This window comes from Bos grunniens, chromosome 12 (assembly GCF_055505025.1).
Source record: "Bos grunniens cultivar Pamir isolate PY7600 chromosome 12, Bosgru_T2T1.0, whole genome shotgun sequence".
In the NCBI taxonomy this organism is placed as follows: domain Eukaryota; kingdom Metazoa; phylum Chordata; class Mammalia; order Artiodactyla; family Bovidae; genus Bos; species Bos grunniens.
The window spans coordinates 10,945,384-10,970,555 of NC_141176.1; the positions used below are offsets into that span (position 1 = coordinate 10,945,384).

The following is a 25,172-nucleotide window of genomic DNA, read 5'->3' on the forward strand; positions in this document are numbered from 1 at the left end:
AACACAAGCACGCTAAATTTACTTATCTGCTACATACCAAACATCATGCCAGGCACTACTAAGAAAAACAAAGTTAAAGGTTTGGACCCTCAAGGAGCTTCAGAAATTAATCTGCCTGTTAAGCTCCAGATTTCTTGCAAGTATGGAAGAATCATCCAGGTTATATGAGAACTGGCCCTTGAACCCTCTTTTGTACAAAGAATCTCCAAAAGCCATACAAAGTTCTCTTTATGCCCCTTAATTTTCAGATGTTACCTCACCAAAGGCTTCCTTAGAACCATAATGCCCAAGACCTCAGACAATTCCGGATTATTTCAGTCTGAGAAAGGCATTCCAGGAATCAGATGGCTTCCAAGAGAGCTCATCCAATAAGGCAATGCCGAGTCTCCAGCATGGAAGAACCCAGCTCCCAGATATTATGCTAGTAAAGTGATGCTCAAAATTCTCCAAGCCAGGCTTCAGCAATACATGAACCATGAACTTCCTGATGTTCAAGCTGGTTTTAGAAAAGGCAGAGGAACCAGAGATCAAATTGCCAACATCCACTGGATCATGGAAAAAGCAAGAGAGTTCCAGAAAAACATCTATTTCTGCTTTATTGATTATGCCAAAGCCTTTGACTGTGTGGATCACAATAAACTGTGGAAAATTCTGAAAGAGATGGGAATACCAGACCACCTTGATCTGCCTCTTGAGAAATCTGTATGCAGATCAGGAAGCAACAGTTAGAACCGGACATGGAACAACAGACTGGTTCCAAATAGGAAAGGAGTATGTCAAGGCTGTATATTGTCACCCTGCTTATTTAACTTTTATGCAGAGTACATCATGAGAAACGCTGGACTGGAAGAAACACAAGCTGGAATCAAGATTGCCGGGAGAAATATCAATCACCTCAGATATGCAGATGACACCACCCTTATGGCAGAAAGTGAAGAGGAACTCAAAAGCCTCTTGATGAAAGTGAAAGAGGACAGTGAAAAAGTTGGCTTAAAGCTCAACATTCAGAAAACGAAGATCATGGCATCTGGTCCCATCACTTCATGGGAAATAGATGGGGAAACAGTGGAAACAGTGTCAGACTTTATTTTTTGGGCTCCAAAATCACTGCAGATGGTGACTGCAGCCATGAAATTAAAAGACGCTTACTCCTTGGAAGGAAAGTTATGACCAACCTAGGTAGCATATTCAAAACCAGAGACATTATTTTGCCAACAAAGTTCCGTCTAGTCAAGGCTATGGTTTTTCCTGTGGTCATGTATGGATGTGAGAGTTGGACTGTGAAGAAGGCTGAGCGCCAAAGAATTGATGCTTTTGAACTGTGGTGTTGGAGAAGACTCTTGAGAGTCCATTGGACTGCAGGGAGATCTAACCAGTCCATTCTGAAGGAGATCAGCCCTGGGATTTCTTTGGAAGGAATGATGCTAAAGCTGAAACTCCAGTACTTTGGCCACCTCATGCGAAGAGTTGACTCATTGGAAAAGACTCTGATGCTGGGAGGGATTGGGGGCAGGAGGAGAAGGGGACGACAGAGGATGAGATGGCTGGATGGCATCACTGACTCGATGGACGTGAGTCTGAGTGAACTCCGGGAGTTGGTGATGGACAGGGAGGCCTGGTGTGCTGCGATTCATGGGGTCGCAAAGAGTCGGACACGACTGAGCGACTGAACTGAACTGAAGCACATGTACTTTTGGATCTTGAGCCCTGCCCCGTCTCTCCTCCCCACTCCCAGCCCCTAAATAAGTGGAGAAGACCACATTTTTTTTCAGCAAAAATTTTATTTCCTTCCACCCTAACACATGAAAGTTTACTGGGGTATCTGCCGGAAGACAAGATCATAATTCAGAAGGTAACCGTCATTATAGACGAAAAGTTTCTGTTCAAAAGGGTGATAGTTAATACTTTGCACAGTCTCTTGCATCTTCTGCATTACAATGTTAAGTCTGCCCTCTTTCCCTGTGTTGGTGTCATAGTAGTAGAAAATTTCTTCTATTCTGGTGTTCAGAGTGCGAGTGGCATATAGAACCCCGCACACCATGAACGTGTTTGTGACAGATGGTTTATACTGCTTGGTATGCCAAGTGTTTAGCACCGCAAGTGTGGTGTCATTGAGTTTACTAATCACAATGTTACCAGTGCTGGCTTCAGTTGCATAAATCACCCACAATCCATTCTCATCCACAGCAAAGTCCATATCTTGCCAACCAACATTAGCGTACGAAAAGCGGTTATTATAGGCAGCATTAGGGAGAGTTTGGGACAAATCAACTTTGTTGGTGGTCAGGTTAATTTTGGCCATGTTCTGGCTGTTGTACCAATTGACATACATGTTGTTCTTATAAACTACTGTGCCACTGCCTTGGCCATAGGAGATTTGATTCTGTCGGGCATTTGTATACAACAGCAAATCATCCTTTGTACTGTAGAGTCTATAATATCGCAAAGTTCTCCCATCTGTATCCAAAGGTGCCACCCAGTACAGCCCATTGCCTGGATCCTGGGGAGAGTAATCCCGACCCCAGGCACCATACTTATAGCTAAACCCTAGCCAGTTGAGCTGAACTATAATTGGTTTGCTGATATTCGCCACACCGCCGTGCGCACAGCTCCCTAGAGGAACAAAACAAATAAAAGGACATTCTTAGAGAAAATGCATGACAAGATACAAACAGTTTAATATTCTAAGAACCAAAGGAATCCATAAACATTTTTTCTTGTCAACACCATGGTTCTGATGGAGAAAAAGCAAAAGCTACCCTTGGCCTTGGTCTCAATGCAAACATGTTATCAGTTCTAGAGAGAACTGTCTCCTACATACATGGATGGGCCTTTAATCTGAAAAATGGGTATAGAGGAACTGTGAACAACCATTTTAAAAAGTTTAAAAAAGGAAGACTTGGTGAATTTAATGTATTTTCTTCTGTGAGGATGCATTTCAGCAATATTGTTTTATTTCATTTTCCTTATAGAGAAATCAAGAAAGCAAGACCACAGGAGAATGCCTTCCTATTGCCATAAAGCCGTACTCACGGTGGTGCTCTTCACCAGGGCCAGGAGAATTGGGATAAAGAAGTCAATCCTGGGCAAGTCTTTCTTCCCTTCCCTCTGCCCTTCCCTGGGGCCCAAGGGCATGTCCACACCAGATACCAATGCTGCCCATGTTACCCTCAGGAGAGGAAGTTTCTACTATGGCATTTTAAAGATACAGAAAGATGGTCCTTGTCCATCCCAAACTCCCTAACTATCCCTTCTCCCCAGCAACGATTAGTTTGTTATCTAAGTCTGTGAGTCTCTGTTTTGTAACAAGCTCATCTGTATCATTTATTTCTTAGATTCCATATATAAGGCATGCCATATAATATTTCTCCTTCTCTGTCTGACTTACTTGACTCGGTATGACAAGGTACACACTGCTATATTTAAAGTGGATAACCAACAAGGACATACTGTATAGCACATGGAACTCTGTTCAGTGTTATGTGGCAGCCTGGATGGGAGGGGCCTTTGGGGGAAAATGGGTACATGTGTATGTATGGCTGAGTCCCTTCACTGTTCGCCTGAAACAATCACAATGTTGTGAATCAGCTCAATACAAAATAAAAAATGTTAAAAAAAAAAAGAAAAGAAAGAAGGCCCTCGATGGACCTCTAAGAGGTCCTCTAATGGTGGGATTTCAGCTTTGAAAAGTCACAGAAGGTATTTTAGGGCAGCATTGCCTGTTCTGTGCCCAAAGCGTGGATGACGTGGTGACCATCTCACTGCAGAGTGCCAAGGTGGGCCTGCGGCTCGTAAGCCATTGCCTGCTGTGCCGCAGAATGACAGGCCAGCACGTCATGGTTCCCAGGCTGACGCCGTCATTGTCGCAATGTGTACAATCAAGTGGGACCAGACTCACCGGTCCACTGGATCTACATTCCCGGAAACACCCGGGTGAATGACTCCGGCTGGGCCTTCTGGCCCTTTGCAGAGTCCTCCCTCTGAAATGCCTGCCAACCCAGACATTTATGAGCTATAAAAAAATAGAATAAAAATCCTCCAGTATTTTTATAATAGCTATCTAAAGATTTGAACAGACAGTTTCTGGAATCTTAATAAATACCCTTAAAAAGCTGGCCAGAAATTTTATTGGAATTACAGAAGAAAGTCAATTCCAAGTACATTGGAGGTCATTTTCCCTCATCCTGCTGCCTAGAGCAGAGCGGGTGAGGGAGGAGGGGACAGAACCTGGCGGTGAATGCGTGGAGGGACTCAGGGAGCCACGGAGGGCACATGAGGTGAGCTCAAGCCAGAATCAGAGCTCCAAAGAACTGCCCGATATTAACACTGCGGGGAGCAAGAGGGTGCAAAGCATTCGCCTCTGAGTCTCTACCTCTGATGGCTACAGAAAGACCCATTTCTTTCCTTGTTAAATGCCTCTCCTCTCTCCCCTCCTCATTCAAGGACTGTTCAGAGGTGAAACCATTACTAGAAATCTTGCTTTTATTTTTCCAATCTGCTGGGGCTTTTTGGTCCCAGAATTAAATATGTGCTCCTTAAATGCTCTCATAAATCCGCAGTTGGTGGGAAAGCCAGCCAACCATACAACAGGTAGAGAAATGAAACTGCTCTGTACTCAACCTCAAATAATTTTGCATATCATTAAGCAGAACACAGTCGCGGGTTTATTTTAATAATGCATGCACCATTTCATAAATAAAAAAGCAACGCATGTTCAGCCAAGAGACTGCTCTCCACTAAAGAAATAATAAATAAAATTATAAAGTATTATTTCCTCTTCTAAAAGTGATCTCTCAGATGAATGCTTGTTTGCTTTTGTTTATGAAACAATGCATGAATTATTAAAATAAAGTTAGCGGTGTGTTCAGTTTAATGATAACAAAAACTGTTTGAGTTTCTATATGCTACTAACCAGATATTCTGGTTAAAATATCTTCCTGAGAACTTATTTGTTCAACGACATTTCACCCTGAGGAAATGATAGAAAGTCACTTTTTTCTTGTAGGTTAGAAGACTTAGGCATTGTTTGCTTAATTGAATCTTGCCCTCCTGGAAAAGAAATATCCCAAACCAACAGCAACAAAATATTTAAGGAAAACTTATGTGCTGTCACATAGTCAAGCATTTTATCATGGATTAAAGATAATAAACTATTCTGTCCTAGAGGGAGAAATCCTTAGATATGAAGGATCCAAAATAAACTTCCCTTAAAAATTACTACTACTACTACTACTAATAATAATAACATTTATTATTTCACAAGTTGACCAAGAGATTAAAATTGTACCTCTTATAAAAATTCCAAAAGACACATGTACCCCAGTGTTCACTGCAGCATTACTTACAATATCTGAACATGGAAGCAACCTAAATGTCCATCAACAGATAAATGGATGAAGAAGATTTGGTATGTATATACAATGGAATTTTACTCAGCCATAAAAAGGAAAGATTGGGTCATTTATAGAGATGTGAATGGACCTAGAGTCTGTCATACAGAGTGAAGTAAGTCAGAAAGAGAAAAACAAATATTGCATATCAACACATATGTGTGGAACCTTAAAAAAAAAGGTACAGACGAACCTATTTGCAGGGCAGGAACAGAGATGCAGATGCAGAGAATGGGCGTGTGGACACGGGGGAGAGAGGGAGGGTGAGACGAATTGGGAGCTTGGGCTTGACATACATCCACAACCGTGTGTAAACTAGATAGCCAGTGCCGATCTGCTGCATAGCACTGGGAGCTCTGCTTTGTGCTCTGCGGTACCTAGAGAGGTAGGGTGGGGCTGGGGTGGGAGGGAGGGTCGAAAGGGAGGGGCTATCTGTGGACACAGAGCTGATTCCCTTCTTTGTACAGCAGAAACTAATGCAATACTGTAAAGCAATTATACTCCAATTAAAAAATAAAATTGTACCTGGTATGAAATTTGAATCTCTTTTCCTCACCCCACAATCGTTCCTGAACACTCTCATGTCCTTTCTGTTATCCTCCTTTTATCTTCTAACTCCTGTGAACTGTTTTTATAGCCCTGGCTCCCAACAAAGGAAGAGGAAGTAAGACTAGAACAAAGTATTGCTGTCAGTGCTAGGATGTGGCCACAACAGTGACAGGCCAGTGACAAGGCTACAGCAGGCTTCCTCAGCTCCCGGCTGCAGACTGTCCTAGAAACAAGGATGGAACGGACAGGCAGCCTGGTGCCACTGCCGGCACAGAGCCTTGCATCCCCCTCTCATCTAGCCCAGCGAGAGAGCCCATCCCCTACCCCGTCTGAGCCTCTCTCCACCCTGCCTTGTCTCATACCCCTTCCCAGCCCCTTCCTGCATCTCAAGGACTTGAGATACCCCATGCCTTTCCTTCTTTATCCCCAGTTTTTCCTGCCACTGGAACAATAACCCACTGCCCAACCATGACTCAAGAGTTGTGAAAGATCGACGAATCCTTTTGCATTTTCTGATGGAAGAGGACACACCACAGAACTGAGAACAAAAGTACCCTTTCAGCTACTCCACAAGCAAGAAAGCCAAGATAATTTGGTGTTAATCAGGTTAGTGAGCTGTTGGAACTTTCTTATCACCCCAGGAAGCACAGGTGCAACCTCTCTCTCCATTTGAGCATCTGTGGAAGGCAGCCTGGTACACTGAAAACATTGCCAGACAGGTTCCAATTCCAATCCTGTTCCAACACTAGTAAGCTGAGTATCCTTGAGTGGCTTGCCCAACCTTCTGAGTGTCAGCTTCCTTGTGTTAGAAGAAAAAATAATAATACCTACTCTGTAGAACTGTTAAGAGTACAGAAGACAGGTACATTTAACTCAATAAATGATCAGCATTATAATCACATCATGTTACAACTGAAGGTTTACATTAAATAGTGGTTTCTGGAGGTTTATGGACCCATCCTGGTAGCCAAGTGCCCAGAACAGTACCAACCACACCGTGGCACTAAATTATGGAATGAAAAACTGTTTAGACATCCCAAACTCACCTTTGTTGTCATGGTTATCATTTTAGTTACTAAGTTGTGTCCTTAGCTTTAATTATAAAAACACTAGCTCTTTACCCGAGAACATATCTGAATGATTCCAAGAGCCTGGTATTCACTGCACAGAACATAATGCAAGGAACTCTCCATACCAGATAGCCTTGTTTGGCAATCTCTTCTTCGTCATGGAGGTTATTAGATATTGCCATGGTTTTCTGAAAATATCCTGGGGGGCCACAAGGTAAAACTTTAAAATACTCTAACTTGGCTTTTTTTTTTTTTTAAGTCTCATGGTTAGCAGCACTTTAAAAAAAAAAAAAACAAAACTAAAGATTATATACCAGCAGAGGAAACGTGGGGCTTCCCCAATGCCTAAGTGGGTAAAGAATCTGCCTGCAATGCAGGAGCTGCGGGAGCTGCAGGTTCAATCCCTGGGTCAAGAAGATCCCCTGGAAGAGGAAACAGCAAACCCCTCCAGTATCCTTGCCTGGAAAAATCCCATGGACGGAGGAGCCTGGCGGGCTACAGTCCATGGGGTCACAAAGAGTCGGACACGACTGAGCACACTCAACAAGAGGAAATTTAATCTTGGATCCACCAATGTTCCCTCTCACCTGGGCAACTGAACTTGGAGCAAAGATGAGAATACAATTGACTTGTGAGACTCAAGCAATCAAAATGGTCATAATCATAAAATAATTAAGATGAAATGGACTTGGAATTGTTGGATATATGCTCCCCAATGCTCAGCTCTTCCCTAGGTGAGGGATTTTGGCCAATCAGCCTACATCTTTCGTGGGTCATTTACTGTACACCTACTATGTGCCAGCACACAGCCTTGCACCTCCACCTATTACAGTGACAATGCTAGGCATTCGCATCCCATTTTCCTATCTACAGTCCTTCAGATCCAGGGAGAAGAACAGAGAGAAACCGAAGTCGGTTGTTTTTAGGGAAAACAGTTAATGAGCATCAGGCCAATTATCTTAGATTAGGAAGTTCTACGAAATGAAGCAGAAAAGGACGCCATTTGTGGCATAAAGTATCTATAAAGCACATTTTATCGAACCCTAACACTATGTACTGGTTCTCAGATCAAGCTGACCATGGGGGTAGCAAACGGCAGCTGCCTGCAGGGGCCAAGTCTTTCTTTCTTTCTTTTTTTTTTTTTCTTCTCTGCAACTCTGCAGTGAAGAAAAGCAAACAGGCCAGATTTTAAAGTCCCATAATAGTGAGTAACTTTAATTAAAGTCTCCACAGGCTCACAATGCGGTGGTGCCTGGGGATTTTCCAATCCTGCATTATCAACCAGTCCAAATAGAAAGAGAGCGAGTGAAAGAAATTGATTTCAAAACATGACAAAAAGTCAGTTTAATATAAACATCATAAATATAATATGAACAGAGCTGGAGGAGGGCCAAGCGGCCTGGCAGGGATCCAGCTGCAGCCAAGGTTGTGGGAAAGTGAGAGGGAGTCTGCGACCAATCTGTTTAAACAACACAGCTGGGCCGGGCTGGCTCACAAAAGCCTAAGTGTTGAGGACCTGGGGGAAAGTTCTAGAAAAAAAAAAGCTAACGAAAATAGGAAAACAGACTGACCATTTCTTTCTTCCTTAGATCCTAAGCAGTGTGCTTTCTCCCCCACCAGCAGCCTGGAGGTGCTGACGCCTGAGGTCCCCAGATGACAGGCAGGAAGGGGTCTGGCACCTCAGCGTCAGCTCCCTGCCGCCTGCGTGACCCCAGGAAAACCTGCACCCTCTCCACCACGCCCCCTCCTCTGAGACATGGCAGCCCCGAACCTTCTTTCCTGCCCTAAACTGTTTTCATTCCAAGGGATGCATAGAAAACTGCCAGGAAAGTTATTCCATGAGGACAGTTTGCTGAGGTTTAAAAAGAGACGGGACTTCCCTGCTGGTCCAGTGGTTAAAAATCCAACTGCCAAGACAGGGAACAGGGGCTCGATCCCACATGGCACCGGGCAACGAAGCCTGCTGGCCGCAGTCACTAAAGCCTGTGCACCTAGAACCGGTTCTCTGCGCCTGGAGAAGCCACGGCGATCAGAAGCCGGCGCACCGCGGCTAGAGAGTGGGCCCGCCCACCGCGGCCGCAGAAAGGCTCGCCCAGCAGCGAAGACCGGTGCAGCCAAAAATAATACATAAACAAGCGGATGAAAATCAATTCTTTCAAAAAATAAAAAAAGAGAAAGAAGGGGAAAGGAAGGGACGGATGAAGGGAGGAAAGAAAGACACGCTCAGGTAGTATCGAGAGAGGGGTCACTGTTTGACTCCTGCCCTCGGGGAGCGAGCGCTTAGGGGCCCCATAGACCGAGCTCTCATTTCCTGCTGCTGCTAAGTCGCTTCAGTCGTGTCCGACTCTATGCGACCCCATAGACGGCAGCCCACCAGGTTCCCCCGTCCCTGGGATTCTCCAGGCAAGAACACTGGAGTGGGTTGCCATTTCCTTCTCCAGTGCATGAAAGTGAAAAGTGAAAAGTGAAGTCGCGCAGTCGGGTCCGACTCTTTGCGACCCCATGGACTGCAGCCTACCAGGCTCCTCCGACCATGGGATTTTCCAGGCAAGAGTACTGGAGTGGGGTGCCATTGCCTTCTCTGTCTCATTCCCTAGCCTAGTTTATTACAGAGGACAAGACCTCCTCTGCGGATCATACTGTGACAGAGTCTCAACCGCAGAGGAAGGAAAAATAGGCCGCTGAACAACACCAAGAGGATTATAACAATGGCAGTATTTAATTAAAGCCTTAAAGAAATCCGTGACAGTGACAAGGACCCAGAAATGCATGGCCTGAAAGGAAGCAGCTTGTGAGAATAGGAGTGAATGAGAATCACAAGAGCTGTATGATTTGATGAACGGATACGGTCCCCATCAAGGCTGAGATGCTCAGGACTTGCAGAGAGAGCGTCCCTGTGACCCTGGCTCCAGGGCTGGACACTACAGCTTTAGTTCACCTGGAGCGATGTGCTGAGAGGCACACGGATCTAGCTCTGCTTTTGTTTGCAGCGAGGTGTTCACTTTAAGTATCCGAATTAATTTGCAACGACAATCGCCAGTGCATAAATGTCAGTCACAGAGCTGTGAGCTTGTCAAAAATCGTTTTGTGAATCGTCACTGCAACCCTGCAAGGTTCCTAGGACTGTTCTTCCATTTACCAAGGAGGAGATTAAGGCTTTTTGCCATGGCTATGTAGCTGGGAAGCTCAGGCCTTTGGCATCCCAATGCCGAGCTCCTGATCCCTACACTCCACCACCCCATTCAAGAAGGCAGTTCAGTTACAGGCACGCATCTCGATGCTACACCTAACCCCCTTCAAGGATGATTCCTGAGAGAGGGACACACCATTCCTGCCCTCCAAGAATTCGCAGTCTAAGGAAGATGGTAGGACACGCCTACATGGCACTGGACTGGTGTAGGTCCAGTTTATGCTTAGTCATGTCTGACTGTTTACAACTCTTTGGGCAGTAGCCTGCCAGGCTCCTCTGTTCATAAAATATTTCAGAGTAATATTTCAGAGGAAAATATTTCCAGTAAAACTGGAGTAAGTTGCCACTTCCTCCTCTAGGGCATCTTCCTGACCCAGGGATCAGACCTACATCTTCTGTGTCTCCTGCGTTGCAGGCGGATTCTTGACCCATGAAGCCACTGGGCCATCCATTACATCCTCACTGAGGCCTAGGACATGCTACACAGCATGGGAATTTAATGGGAGCAGGAAGGAGAAATAAAGAGGTGGAAGAAGACAGGGAAGTTGGGGGAGATGGAAAAGAGGCAAGGAGGATGCTAGGCACGACCTGGCTCATCAGATAAATGAGCCAACCAGCCCCTAGAATCCCCAGGACAACAGAGGTGATGCCATGAAGATTGCAGAAGCTTTCACCTGGCCCCCGCTAACCAGTCCATCACCATAGACATTCTCCCCGTTAGCAAATGCAAAATGCAAAAAGGTTATGTGCAATTTGTGGATTTTGTTTTAAATCAACTCATCATCTGCGCTTCTCCTCTGTGCACCCCAGAATGTGATTGTGCGTAGAATGGGTAGATGAGATTTAAAAGCACAGGAGAATAAACTCAGACCTGCAAAAATCCCATCCTCCCTTCACCTCTACCATCCCAGAGCCCTTCCCCACCTCAGCTTCAGCTCTTCCAGAGCCTGGGAAAGACGGCGCACCCTTACCTGGAGCAGGGGGCGGGGGGGTACTTTCGACCTTAGAGGCCTCACATTCCTTGAGCCTGTTCTTCAGAGCCAGGACTTGTCGGCGAATGGCAAGGACGTTGTTTTTGTCCAGCGTCTCAAGTTGCTCCACCAGGAGAGTCATATTCCTGATCTAAGAAAATCAAAATTCAGAGTGATTTTCTGTTATCATGCAACTTCTTTCATAAACATTCCAGGGCTGAATTTGTCACTTAGAGAAAGGTTGCTGGAGAATACACCCGAGATTCTTCTGAACGGTTTCATTTGGAAGAATACATTTCATGGTTTAGTGTGAATGCCTGTCGGATTGCAAGCCGATGTGTGTGACAAGAAGAAAATGGCAAAGATTTTAAAAGCTGTAATGACAGAAAACAGGTTCCATCGAAGCATCCCCAAATGTCCATTAAAGTTCATCTCTGACAACCTTCCCCTGTAAACTCGTGTTTACTCATGCCATATTATAATTAAGTTCCTAATGAATAGTAAGGGCCAGAGAAAGCCTGAATCCTAAAATACAGAACTGGAATTCTCAATGATAGTCCATGTCATGACTGTGCTAGGATACTCCTTGTTGATATAAATTATCCAAGCCTAATATTAATGGGATGATCTTTATTCACAGAGCTTAAAAGCCTTCAGAAAAACATATTTACAAGAAACTCCTTTAAAGAGACTTGCCAGTATGTGGAGAAGCGTTCCAAGAGGGATTAAAGATTATATGCTCATTGGAAAGGAGAAACGGACCTAGCACATCCAAAATCAGGTAAATCGTGACTTTCAAGTCCCATGAAGATAAATCCAGAATGAAGAAGACCCCCTGATCTAGCTTGGCCTTGGAGTTGTTCACACTTATATATCATCTTCTTTCTGGAGATATTGAAAGTCATTTGGCTCTGGAGTGGGACTCTGACCATTAGACAGCTACTCCTCAGTTAGTATGTTCCCCATGTATGTAATTTACTATTCAAAGCCAGGCATCCATCTAAAGTGGAACACGGGATGTGCCAGGTGGTCATGAACAAGTATAGGATTAGACATCAGAAGAAAAAGATTCCTCTCCTGACCCTAGCACTTGCTCACCAAAGAGTGGAAGTGTTAGTCGCTCAGTCGTGTCCAATTCTTTGCAACCCCATGGACTGTAGCCTACCTGGCTCCTCTGTCTATGAGATTCTCCAGGCAAGAACACTGGAGTGGGAAGCCATTCCCTTCTCCAGGGGATCTGCCCAACCCAGGGATCAAACCTGGGTCTCCTGCATTGCAGGCGGATTCTTACTGTCTGGGTCACCAGAGAAAGAGACTTTGTCACTAATACACAAACAGTGATTTCATACCTCCACTTCCAACTGGTCAATGATCACTGTGCTTCCGGAAAAGCCGACCTTCAGCCGCTTGATCAGTTTCTCCATCTCCTTCACTTCCATCTTGATCAACTCAAAGTCCAGCTCAGTGTAAGAAATGGAATCTTTTTCCATGATCGATACTCGGACAGTTAGGTTTAAGAGTTTCTCTTCATACTTGCTGATTAATTGGACATACTCCTTTACCTGAAGGGCGAACAGCTCAAGTCAATTCTCAGGGAGATGTCACGCAGCCTTCCTCCACTACCAACTCCTCAGGGACTATTTGATCGCGGTCAATCTTTTTTAAGTAAAGCGAAGTATCAAAAATATAGTTAACTAGATATTTTTAAAAATCAATCCAAGTACAGACTAAAAAGAACTTATTGTTACGATGGGGAAGGAGGTGGCTTTTACACTTGCCTAGACTAAAAATAATTGTGCTTCAGATCATCATTTGCAACTACAGTTTAATCTCCACTTTAATGTTTGAGAAGATATTATCTCTCCAAACTACAGTGGCTTGAATCAGGCTTTGGCTCACCCTCTTCCACTCAACACACATGCTCTAAATCAGGGTTTCTCAACCTCAGCACTATTGACATTTGGGGCTAGATCATTCTTTCTTGTGTATTGTAGGATATTTAACAGCATTCCTAGCCTCTAAGTGCAAATAGTGCCCACCCACCCACCCCAGCTATGACAACCAAAAATGTCACAGATATTGCTAGATGTTCCCCAGGTGCAAAACCACCCCCACCCCCCCACAACCACCACCTTCTCTCCATTTAGAACCACCGCTTTATTTTCTAGAAGAGGGAGACATGCTCTAAGAAGAATTCCCTCTTTGATTACCATATGCAATGAGTTTTGAATCCCTCTGCCTTCTACGGAGTGCCATAAAGACTCAACCTACAAAGTATGGTTTTCTCTGGAGTGTCTGGGAGTGGGGTTTGCTGGATCATATGGGAGCTCTTTCTTTTAGTTTTTTAAGGAATCTCCATACTGTTTTCCATAGTGGTTGTACCAATTTGCATTTCCATCAGCAGTATAGGAGGTTTCCTTTTTCTCCACACCCTGTTCAGCATTTGTTATTTGTAGACTTTTTGAGGATGGCCATTCTGGCGGATGTGAGGTGACGCCTCCTTGGAGCTTTGATATGCGTTTCTCTAATAATTAGTGAAGTTGTCATCTTTTCATGTGCTTTTTTGTCATCTGTATGTCTTTGGAGAAATGTCTATTTAGTAACCAACAAGGACCTACCATATAACACAGAAAACTATACTCAGTTTGAAATAACCTATAAGGGGAAAGAATCTGAAAAAAAATGGATACATATGTATGTATAACTGAATCACTTTGCTGTGTACTTGAAACTAACAACACTGGAAATCAACAATACTTCAATTTTAAAAAAGAGACCGAACTTACTCCTCAATATGTGAGATATGTGCTACTATACAGTATACATTTCATTAACTGCATCCACATATTTATTCCAGGTTTTTTCCAAGACCTGATTATTGCAATCAGACCTTTAAATTACACATTTGTTGCATACATTTGAATGTCTGATCATTAAGCTAAAATACTTCCAAAAATTCCCATGGTGGCTTAGTGTATAATTGGAATCTCCAAATGGATATTTCAATAAACACAGTTGGTGGTTCTTTCAGTATCTGATCTCTAAAAGAAATGCCATGGCTTTTTTAAGGACCTGCTCATTAAAAGTTGCCAGTTTTTACACTCTTTTAAAAATTTGAAAAGAAGTGATGCTTTTCCCTCCAAACTGTGCTAATGTCAAGTAGCTGATCCACAGGGCCTGGATGAAGTCAGAGCCAGATGTCAGCTTCTAATCCTTCTAATACCAAAGGCAGCCCTAACTTCTGACATTTTAGCCCTTCCACTTAACCCCACTGTACAAATTAGAGTAGACGCATAGGCCATGGACCTAAAGGCCTAGGGCTGCAGGCAAAGAGGATTTTAATGAAAGTTGAAAACACAGCCCTTGGCACTGCTAGTATATCTCCTCAGGCAACGGATGCTCATTGCCATCAGAAGAGGCTGATACGGCTGGTGACATTTTGGTGGATAAGGAGGTTAAAAAAAAACAAAAACATATATATATATAAACCTAGCAAGTCTCACTCAAAAGCACAAACGTAGATATAAGGTAGCCAGGTTTCAACTTCTCCAAAAATCAGGCATAAGAAAAAAAATCAGGCTGTGAGAAAAACAATAATAATAATGAAGTGCCAACCCACGGCAGAAATGGAAGTTCGCAAAATGAATATTCTTGTTGGCATTTGGCCTTGCCAGCTCTTGGAACAAATGAAACACCCTCAGCTTTCCTGGAACATTTTGGTGGCATATCACAGCTGTTGTTCTATAAAAATGAGTGATTCAACTGTCATTTCTGCTAAATGAAATGTGGCTCTCCCAGATTCGCCCTGCACACCAAGGCCGATCCTGACGTTTGCTGCCTTGGAGTGCATGTGCTGGGTCTGCCCTGCTTCTGCCACAGAGTGAAGGGTGTCAAAAGGTCTGTTTGGGGAAAATCTTGAGGTTCTCTCAACTAACATTTCAAGAATAGCTCCAGGATGTTCAGGAAAATTGGAATCATCCACGGAGTTACAGAAGGTGGGAGAGAATTTGAGAATGGGCCAGAAAGACTTCATGGTGTGCACTGTAGTCATGTAAAGAGATTGTAAGTCTGAACCCTTTGCGCGTACGGATCTCTAGTGTTGAGATGGAACGGACAATTCTGGAAACATCCCAGCTCTCTGTGGAAGGTGCAGCCTCAGCAGAGGCAGCCCAGCTTGCTCAGGGTCATCTACCCCTAAGGAGACACCTCCCTGTGTCAACATTGTTACTGCAGAGCTCCCCCTCACTACAAATTTGAGCTTCAGATGACTCATCTATGCTTGCCTTCAAACCCTCAGCCCTTCATGCAGAGTTTTTCGTTCTTCTATTTGTTACACACATATCATTACTGGATTCTCAGGATCAGACTCTACAGAATAACAACCATTGGGGGCTGGCTGTTGTTCTCTACATCGCGGTCTTGCAGTAGGTAAGAATGCAGCCCAACTGGCTATTAGACTAAAGAATTATCTGGCTCGCATTTCTGCCAGTTCCTCAAAACCTGTGATCATCACCATAGCCAGATTATTCAAAACGAGTAAATGCACTTTGCCACATACTGTCATTTTAATATATTTTTAACAACAAGATTAATTCAGTGTGAATTGATCATCAAGACATATGAAGCACTGTGGAGCGAGACCCACCTAAGCACAAATCAGGCTTCTGTACTTCATGGGCAAATCACTTAATTTCTCCAAGCCTCCATTTCCTCCTATAAACTGGGGATAATGGTATCACACTTACACAATGATTGCAAACACTAGAGATAATGTATATTAAGTGCCTGGTATAGTGGGTGCCCTATAAATTACAGCAATTATTAGAGAGACAGTGACTTAAGGCTTTTTTTTCAATCTGACCTTTTAATTTATTATATTTCACTGCACAAAACATTGTTCAATCGATGTTGTTTGTTTATGGGTTGCCTAAATGTCTCCCCGGCTGCCTCAACCCTCTCATGCATGAGAGACTATTAGCAAAAGTGTCATATTTAATAACTTGCCCCAGAGACCATAACCCTCTCGAGAAAAAAATTCTGAGCCGCCTTTTGTGCTGTCTCCTTCCTAAGTACAGTCACAAGGGGACATCTCAGAAACCACAGCATAGTATCAAACGCTTTCAGCATCTTATGTGGGGGCCATCCCTGTCTTCTCTGTGTCCTGACAGATAATGAATCAACATCTGGCAGTCCAAATCCTTTTCTACCGGCCTGCTCGAATGGGCATTCCCCCAGGCCTCCAGACAAACAGGGATTTCCAAGGCAACCTAAGGACAGCTATAATAATTCACCTGGAACTCAAAAGCCCTCAGCTGAAGAGCTAACTTTGGATGGAAAGCATTATTGACCTGCTGCATCTTTTCTTATGTATCCTGTGCTTAGTCGCTCAGTCATGTCCAACTCCTGACCACATGAACTGTAGCCTGCCAGGCTCCTCTGTCCATGGGATTCTCCAGGAGAGAATACTGGAGCGGGTTGCCATTTCCTCCTCCAGGGGATCTTCCTAATCCAGGGGATCTTTGAATCAGTGTCTCTTGCATCTCCTGCATTGGCAGGTGGCTGCTTTACCACTGAGCCAGCAGGAAAGCACGTGTCTCTTCTTAGAGGATGGTAACAGCATGGCCGAGAGGAAAAACAAACGGACTGATTCCAAGACCCAGATTCCTGATTTGGCTTAGCCGGCCAAGAGACCTTTACATTTATGCCTCCGTATGGACCTCAGTTGACCCATCCCTACCATGGCGGAAAGAACACTGGCCTACCTGCCTTAAAGGGTTTATTGAGTGTAGAACTGGAAACATTCAGAAAAAGCACAGAGGGAAGTTGTTCATGTTACTGCTGTCATCCTTAGCTGGCACACCCTGAATCCATTATGTAAATCTTAGGAGGCAGGTCAATTCCTTTCCTAGGCCTCAGTCGAGAATCTTTTTTAGGACCAGCTCCTGACCCTTTCAGAACTGAAAGTTTCTTCATCTTCTCTATACTTCTTCCCCGTCAATTATTAGCAAGGCAGATGCTTCCTGCCCCCCTCACAGGATTAGGATTATACATCCCAGATTCACAAACCTCTCCCTGGAGCAGCCTGGGGTTTCAAACTGCCCTTCACATCCCTGCCAGCCAAGAAGACATGCAAATCAGTAGCTCCCACTATTTCAAAGCAAATGACTCTAACTGCAAAGATCCTTACCTAGGATTTTCCTCCACTTGTTATGTTTTTATGCATAACTTCTTATCTGTACTTGATTATGCTGGAATAAGACTATGAATATTAATGATTGGAATTTATAATTTAGTGCTGTGCCTTTTCTGCTGATTAATTCAAGGACATTTTATTTCCTAAGAAGCTAGGCTCCTGGAGTCGTCAAACACATTTTCCTGGACACTCATTTAAACTCAGAATATTTATCTACCAATTCAGGTTGAAAGCAGGGGCTCAGCCTCATTGGAATTTTTGTCTTAAAAGATAACTAGGCTGGATGTTGAGGTAGCTGAGCTGAAATTTCTTGGGAAAACTTATTCCAATCTTCCAGGAAATCCAGAGCTCCTTGTAAGTTAATGGAGTGGTATTATTAATAAATAATGCACCGTGTGATGAAAGCCTAGGGTGGACTTCACCTGTGCAGAAAGCAGGAGGCTTTCTATCTGATTTTGACTTGGCTAAAAAGGTTAAAGGGGTCAAAGCTGGAATGCCAAGTTCATTGTTCCAACCAGCTCGGAGAAGGGCTAATTCAGGGATATGATGTCCTCGGGCTGGAGAAAGCAGTAACCAGGGGTTCGGGAGGTTTCTACCAAGGCTGAGTGACCTGCTAGATTCAAATTCCCAGGGAAGTCTTCAATTTGGGGTTAATGCGAGATGCATCTGATATAAGGCCCCTGCTGAGACAACAGAGGCTAACTCCAAGAAAGAGAGAGAGGCAGAGATGGAAGAGAGTGAACTGACAAAACAGGAGGAACGGAGGAAAAGAAGGGAGAGTGGGGAAGGTGAGAGGGAGATTCGGGGGAGGGGAGGAGGAGAAAGAAGGAGCGAGAGCATGCAAGAGAAGACCCAAAAGAGGGAAAAACGGAAACAAAACGAAAAAGAAGAGGAAAGAAAGGACTGAGGCAAGAGGGGAAATAATGGAATAGGAAGAGGATGAGAAAAACGCAAGGACAGGAAGACAGAACCTAAGGACAGAGGAGAGGAAAGAAAAGAAGGCAAAGCTGGAAGAACACCAAAGAAGAAGACCCAAGGGAAGGGGAAACCACAAAACCAAAAAAAGCGTTCAGGGTTGAAATGTACAGGCTTCCTTCCAGCTTCCTGGAAGGACAGTGAAGAGAGCTTACCCTGTGGGGCGAATCATCTCCACCCCGTCTTTGTCCTCTGCGCACACCCCTCCTGCTATAGGGAACTCCATAGCTTACTGCAAAGCGAACGCTAACACATCCATTACATGCAGATGTGCTCCTAGAGTGAAGAAAGGCTGCTTACACAGTCCTGAAGAAAAGCCATGTTGTCTGTGCGTGACAAGACCTTGTTGGGAGAGGCAAAAAGAGTAAAATGCTTACTTTAGAAAGCTCTGTCTCAAACTTCTTGGAGATAGTCTGAGCTGTGATTTCCAGGCGTTCCACTCTCAGCACAGGAAAGGTGTTGTCCGGCAGGATAACGGAGCACTGGCAGACCCCACGGTCATCTCTGTTGCCGGTGAAGTTGGAAAATGACTGCGAATAAAAGTAAGTTCAACATCAGAGATAAGCTGGGCAACGAGCTTTTTGGCAAGGGGAATGACAGAAATTGACTTGTCAAAAGAGTGCTCCAGTTCAGTTCAGTAGCTCAGTCATGTCCGACTCTTTGCGACCCCATGGACTGCAGCACGCCAGGCCTCCCTGTCCATCACCAACTCCCGGAGTTCACCCAAACTCCTGTCCATTGAGTCGGTGATGCCATCCAACAGTCTCATCCTCTGTCATCCCCTTCTCTTAGAGGCAAGCAAATGGAACCCAATACATAAATGAATGGAATCACAAAAACACCCAAAGCTGCCGCCACGTCTCACAGGCACAACTCAGTGGTCAGCCACCTCTCCACCTGTTAAGCAAACCATATAGTTCACCTTTCCAGAAGAGTCTTAAAGGAAATGATTGCTGTCCCCATGTAAGGAAAAAAAATTAAAGTGATGAGAGTCCTGCTAACTGCTAAGTCACTTCAGTCGTGTCCGACTCTGTGTGACCCCATAGACAGCAGCCCACCAGGCTCCTCTGTCCCTGGGATTCTCCAGGCAAGAACACTGGAGTGGGTTGCCATTTCCTTCTCCAATGCATGAAAGTGAAAAGTGAAAGGGAAGTTGCTCAGTCGTGTCTGACTCAGCAACCCCATGGACTGCAGCCTACCAGGCTCCTCCGTCCATGCAATTTTCAAGGCAGGAGTACTGGAGTTGGGTGCCATTGCCTCTCCGGATGAGAGTCCTAAGATTGAATTTTAATTCTACCATTTACTGGATCTGAATTCTCTTCAAGTCTTGGTTTCTTCATCTGTCAAACAGAGAAAATCTACTTCACAGGGTTGTCCCCAAGAGGAACCAAGTAATGTAAACCAAGTCCCTGGTACATGGTAGGTGATCAGTAAATCTCACTATAATTTTCCTTCTGCTTACTCCTTTTCTTTCCTACACCTCTGTGCCAGTTCCAACTCATTGCCTTCCAGCAGAATGAGGAAAACATCAAAGATATGGGTTACAGTAAAGTTGTACAGTGCAAATTCACATTCTCTCTTCACCTGGGAAAATATATAATTAATATCCTTCAAAATGGCAACAAACGAGCCATTTGTCACAAACTGAACAATGTAGTAGTCTGAAGGTTTTGTACAAATTTTTTTAAAGTTTTCCAGCTTACCACTTGCAGAAAAGTCATTTTAAAATATTTGATGTTTCTTTAATATATTCAGGCTCACACTTTGGTGCCAATGCATATTTTAAAATGACAGGTTTGAAAGATCCTGTTTTTTCTTTTGTCCCCTTTGAACTTCCCCAAGGGGATCCCGGCACAATTAACATTTTTTTTATTACTCCAATTGCTTTGCAGAGTAACTCTTGGCAGCCCACTGACTGTGCCTTTCAATGATCTTCTCTGATGGCAAGCCCAAAGCTCACCTGTAGCACATCAGCCCGAAGGGTCTCTTTCTGACACACCAAGAGCAAAGGGATGGTTTTCAGAATTTGAAGAGATGCAGGCTACACTTCTCAAAGTTTCAGAGGTCAGCCGGCTGTTGATGAGGTTGTGTGCTCTGTGATTTAATGTCTACCAACTTCCCTAATTCCTAAACAAGCTGAACCCGGATGCTTGTATAATCAAGATCTAGTCCACCAGAGACCCCTGGACCAATTAATTCAAGCTTTTGAAGCTAAATTGTTTCGTGTGTGTGTGTTGTCGTTTCCATCATGTCCGACTGTTTGTGACCCTATGGACCATAACCCACCAGGTTCCTCTGTCCATGGGAATCTCCAGGCAAGAATACATGCACTCCTCCAGGGGATCTTCCTGACCCAGGGATCAAACCTGCATCTCTTATGTCTCCTACAATGGCAGGCAGATTCTTTAACACTAGCGCCATGTGGGAAGCCCAAATTGCTTGTTATTTTAATCTAATCTTCTTTTAAGATGAGCAAATTTTATATATATATATATATATATGAATGAGTGAAAGTCATTCAGTCATGTCCAACTCTGCAACCCCATGGACTCTAGCCAGGCAGGCTCCTCTGTCCATGAAGTTCTCCAGGCAAGAATACTGGAATGGGTAGCCATTCCCTTCTCCAGGGGATCTTCCTGACCCAGGGATTGAACCCAGATCTCCCAAATTGCATGCAGATTCTTTACCAGCTGAGCCACCAGGGAAGCCCAAGAATAAGGGAGTGGGCAGCCTATCCCTTCTCCAGTGGATCTTCCCAACCCAGGTTTCAAACCAGGGTCTCCTGCATTGCAGGCAGACCTCTTTACCAGCTGAGCTACCAGGGAAGACAAATATATATATTTATTTTTACCCAAAACAGTGTATGGCATGTTAATCCTTAACATTGACCTCAACTTGTTTTGCCAGTCACACCCCACACCTGCAAACCTTGGGGAGTTAGAGGAAGAACAAACAGGTTTGTGCTGAACACCGGGGCTGGGAGGAAGGAAAGGGAAGGGTCTTTACCAGGGACGAATAAGGACTAGACAGGTCATGCCAGGAGCCTGTTAGAGAGGCCAGCCTTCTTGGGAACCGGCTTTATCACTCACATGGAAGGTGGAAAGCCTCCAGTTAAGGGTGCCAAGGTTTTTACAGGAGGAACCGTGTATTATAGACCTTTGAAGAAATAGCTTATTCTAACAACTGTCTACCAAAAGAAAGGTCTCGCATTGCATTTTGACAAAGGGAGGTCAATTAGCTGCACAAGACAGGGCTGGGCCATTCTGAGAGTTCTTGAAAAAGCTCTGTCAACTCCCAAAACAGCAGAGATCATCAAGCAGTTTCTAGACAATCCACTAGAAACCACCAGCTCACAACTTTTCGTCCTGAAGTTCACCTGAAAGGCAGGCAAATAATTATGAGCCCTGCTGACAGCCATTGCCCTGTCCTGTATTGAACATCTCTGTCCTCGCGCTGTGCACTCCCCAGCTCCCATCCTGTTTATCATCAGCCCAGGGTGCTCAACTGACATCACAATGGTCCATAAGTTTGATCAGTGTTTCCCATTAGAGATATTTCTGTTCCTTGCATTCAGAGATGATAAAACTAATGGTGATGGGTCTTCCTCTGTGGCAGATGCTTAATCTCTATGTGAGTATAATGTGGGGGATGGGCAGCAAAAATAAGTGCATGTCCCATTGGCCTTTGGAAGGGTACGAGATCCACCCTGTGGACCCCACAGACACCTTACACCGATCAATTCTCACTCAAGCTGTGTTCAATTCACATTACCAGCATCTACAATTTTCCAGGCTCTGACTAAAGGAGACAAAGACCCAATTCCTGCCCAGTGAATCAGGCCCACTGTCATTATGAAAGCCTTCATGTCTTTTTTCTCAATAAGTCCCTCTGTCTGATGACAAAAGCAACCAGCTCGTGGTTCTGACTGCCTGTTGCTGTGTGGGGTGAAGCGTGGAGCCTTACCTTGTCTGGGAAACGAGGGCCATGATAGCACCCCCACCCCCGCTTTGGAGGGTGCCATCTGAGGCATCTGAAGTGCCCTGAGCATGCCAGCAGAAGGTGAGGTGCACATTTGTGATTTCAGGCTGCAATTGGCTCTAATTAGCAGCCAAGTCTAAGTGCCTGTAAGGATTCAAGGCATAAAATAATGGTACTCAACATTTTCAAAGTACAGAAAATGATACGTTTGGAACTTGCTCAATGACAGTTATAAAGGGGTTTTCTACCACTTTCCAAAGAGCTCATCAAACTGACAGCCAGCCCTAGAAAACTGGGTTTATAGTGGAAGTGACACCTAGTCTGCTCTAAAAAAAGAAGTTGGAGTTGTGATACTAACTCACCAGAGGCAGATAAGTAAACCAGGAAGGAAATTAAAGCCTCTAGGTATAATTTAACTACCATTCATTAGCTACTTTTAAATATTTATCTCCTTACCAAACAACAGACACTTTGGATTTCTCTATTTCTTGACTTATATTTTCTTTTCTAGTATTTTAGGTGATCATCTTACCCAAAAGCTGGTTTCTAATTGGTGATCAAACTCTGACCTCACTTTTAAAGAAAATGCTAACCGGGTCTCGTTGTCCCCAGAAATCATTTAGTATCATGGAGTAAAATGATGTGTCTTCTGGCTACAAAGAAGCTGGGTGCATATTCATGGTTCTCAAACCACTCTCTTTAAAATGAGCACTTTTCATCTATACTCTCTTAGAATGAAAGCTGCATGGAGACAGACGGTGGAAAGCATGAGCAGCTAGGGGTTTCCCAGGTGGCTCAGTGGGTAATGAATCTGCCTGCAACCTATGAGACATGGAGATATGGGTTCGATTCCTTGGTTGGGAAGATCCCCTGGAAAAGGGCATGGCAATCCAGTATTCTTGCCTGGAAAATACCATGGACAGAGGAGCCTGGCAGACTACAGTCCACAGATCACAGAGTCAGACACAGCTGAAGTGACTGAGCACTGAGCATATGAACAGCTAAGTTTGAGCTGTATCAGTGGCTGCTTTAGTGACTTTAAGCCAATAACGTTATCTCACTAAGCCTCAGTTTTCACATCTCTATAATGGGACCATAAATTTTACTTACTTACCTCTGTGGATTAAATAATATATATTATATACTTGATGTAGTCATGGCATTTATAAAAGTCATTCAGAGAACATTATTGCTGTCTTTTCTATCGAGCCCTATGCAAACCATTTGATAACTGCCTTGAGGTTATCAAATGGTTTTCATTGCCTTGAGGTTCTGGTGGTGAAGTGGAAACAAACAAAAGCCTTTTCCTCCTTTTGTCCTATTGGCCCTTCCAGTCCAATGATCACATAAGCAGCCACCTGAAATGTGAGTAAAGATCATAGAAATACAGAGGACAGAAATCACACCTTAGCACAGAAAGCCTAGTTGTTACAGAGTAGGACTCCTACAGAAATATCCAGAGCTGATGTGGGCAGAGGTGGAGGGTGCTTCCTGCGCCCAACCTCTCACCCCTCCAGGTCTCTTCCTACTCCCTCAAAAGAGATCCGTCCCCTAAACTAAGGTCACTGTATGTCCCAGTGACGTGGGCCAGCTGCTGTGCTTCCTCAGTCATGTCCAACTCTTCACGATCCCATGGACTATAGCCCACCAGGCTCCTCTGTCCATGGAATTCTCTAGGCAAGAATACTGGAGTGGGTTGCCATTTCCTTCTCCGGGGGATCTTCCCAACCCAGGGATCGAACCCAGGTCTCCTGTGTCTTCTGTATTGAGGGCGGATTCTTTACCTGCTGAGCCATTGCACCAGACCCTTTCTAGCCCTTGCTTGCTTTTCCTGTTTGCCTTGTTGTTTTGCTCCTGCTATTGTCATTTTGAGCTGGAAATGACTCTTCAGATTCCATATAAGAAAGATTGAAAAGAGTTAACGCTCCTCCAGGGAAATACCACGTGTAACAGCACTTTTCCCAAAGACCAGGGTCTCCTCCTCCTACTCCGTCACCCATCTCCCTTGCAAACAAGGCTCAGAGTCACTTTCAGGGCTCCAACAGAAGCATCGAGGGTCTCCGATGGCAGCAAATCAGCAAGACAAAATTCTCTGGAGCTTCTCCTGGCAGGGCTCATCCCGTTACCATTCGTATCTGGGTTAGAACCCAGGCAACTTCATTTTTTTAAGTCTCTCTCCACTCCGCCCCAATTCTAAAGTACAGTCAGGTTGGAGAACCTCTTGAAAGCTTAGATTTCGTTCTCTAAAGCCCCCAGCTGGAGAACCAAAATGCTGTCTCTCTTGCTAACAATTTAATTATTTTACCCAGGGTTTTAAGTCATTTTCAAGGCACCTGCAGTTAACAAAGGGAGTCGTAAATCTTTTAGAGTGTTCAGGACTACCCATCCGTGAAATTATATTCAGGTCTCCAAAAAGCCAAAGAAAGGGACAGAACGCAGTTCTTAGACTCTGGGGCCTCCTTACCTGGGACTTGGAGCTGGAGGTGGACCAGGCAGAGTCAGTAGGGGAGCCGGAGCTGAAGTCAGAGGTGGGGAAGGAGTCGGGGGTGGGGAAGGAGGGGAAGGTGGTGGTGACTCCCCAAACACTCATGACAGCTGAGTGGAGGAGGCCCAGGAGGCCCAACAGGCAGGGGAAGCCCGGCTTCATCTTGTGCTCTAGGCTGAAGTCACTGAGTTTTGCAGGAGCCCCCGGGGCTTCTTAAAGGACCCGGTGGGGATTCCCCCCCAGGCCAGTTTACGGGCAAAGAGGAAGCTGCCAGAGAACACATGACCACCCAGGAAGGTGAGGACACCCAGGATCCTGAGTCATCTGCCCACCGGGTCCTGGGCCCCACTCTGCCTGCTGCCCTTAGATCT

At 44.6% G+C, this 25,172-nt stretch overlaps 1 protein-coding gene across 1 annotated transcript; it reads right to left on the reverse strand.

The window, feature by feature from the left end:
* Positions 1–1,761: 1,761 nt before the first annotated feature.
* OLFM4 (olfactomedin 4) lies at positions 1,762–25,172 on the reverse strand. Its single transcript, XM_086328468.1, has 5 exons — positions 24,781–25,172; positions 18,716–18,868; positions 12,520–12,732; positions 11,171–11,321; positions 1,762–2,613 (listed from the first exon to the last, which is right to left on the reverse strand). Exons 1-5 carry the CDS (start codon positions 24,961–24,963, stop codon positions 1,811–1,813), a joined length of 1,503 nt encoding a protein of 500 aa, XP_086184594.1. The 5' UTR covers positions 24,964–25,172; the 3' UTR covers positions 1,762–1,810.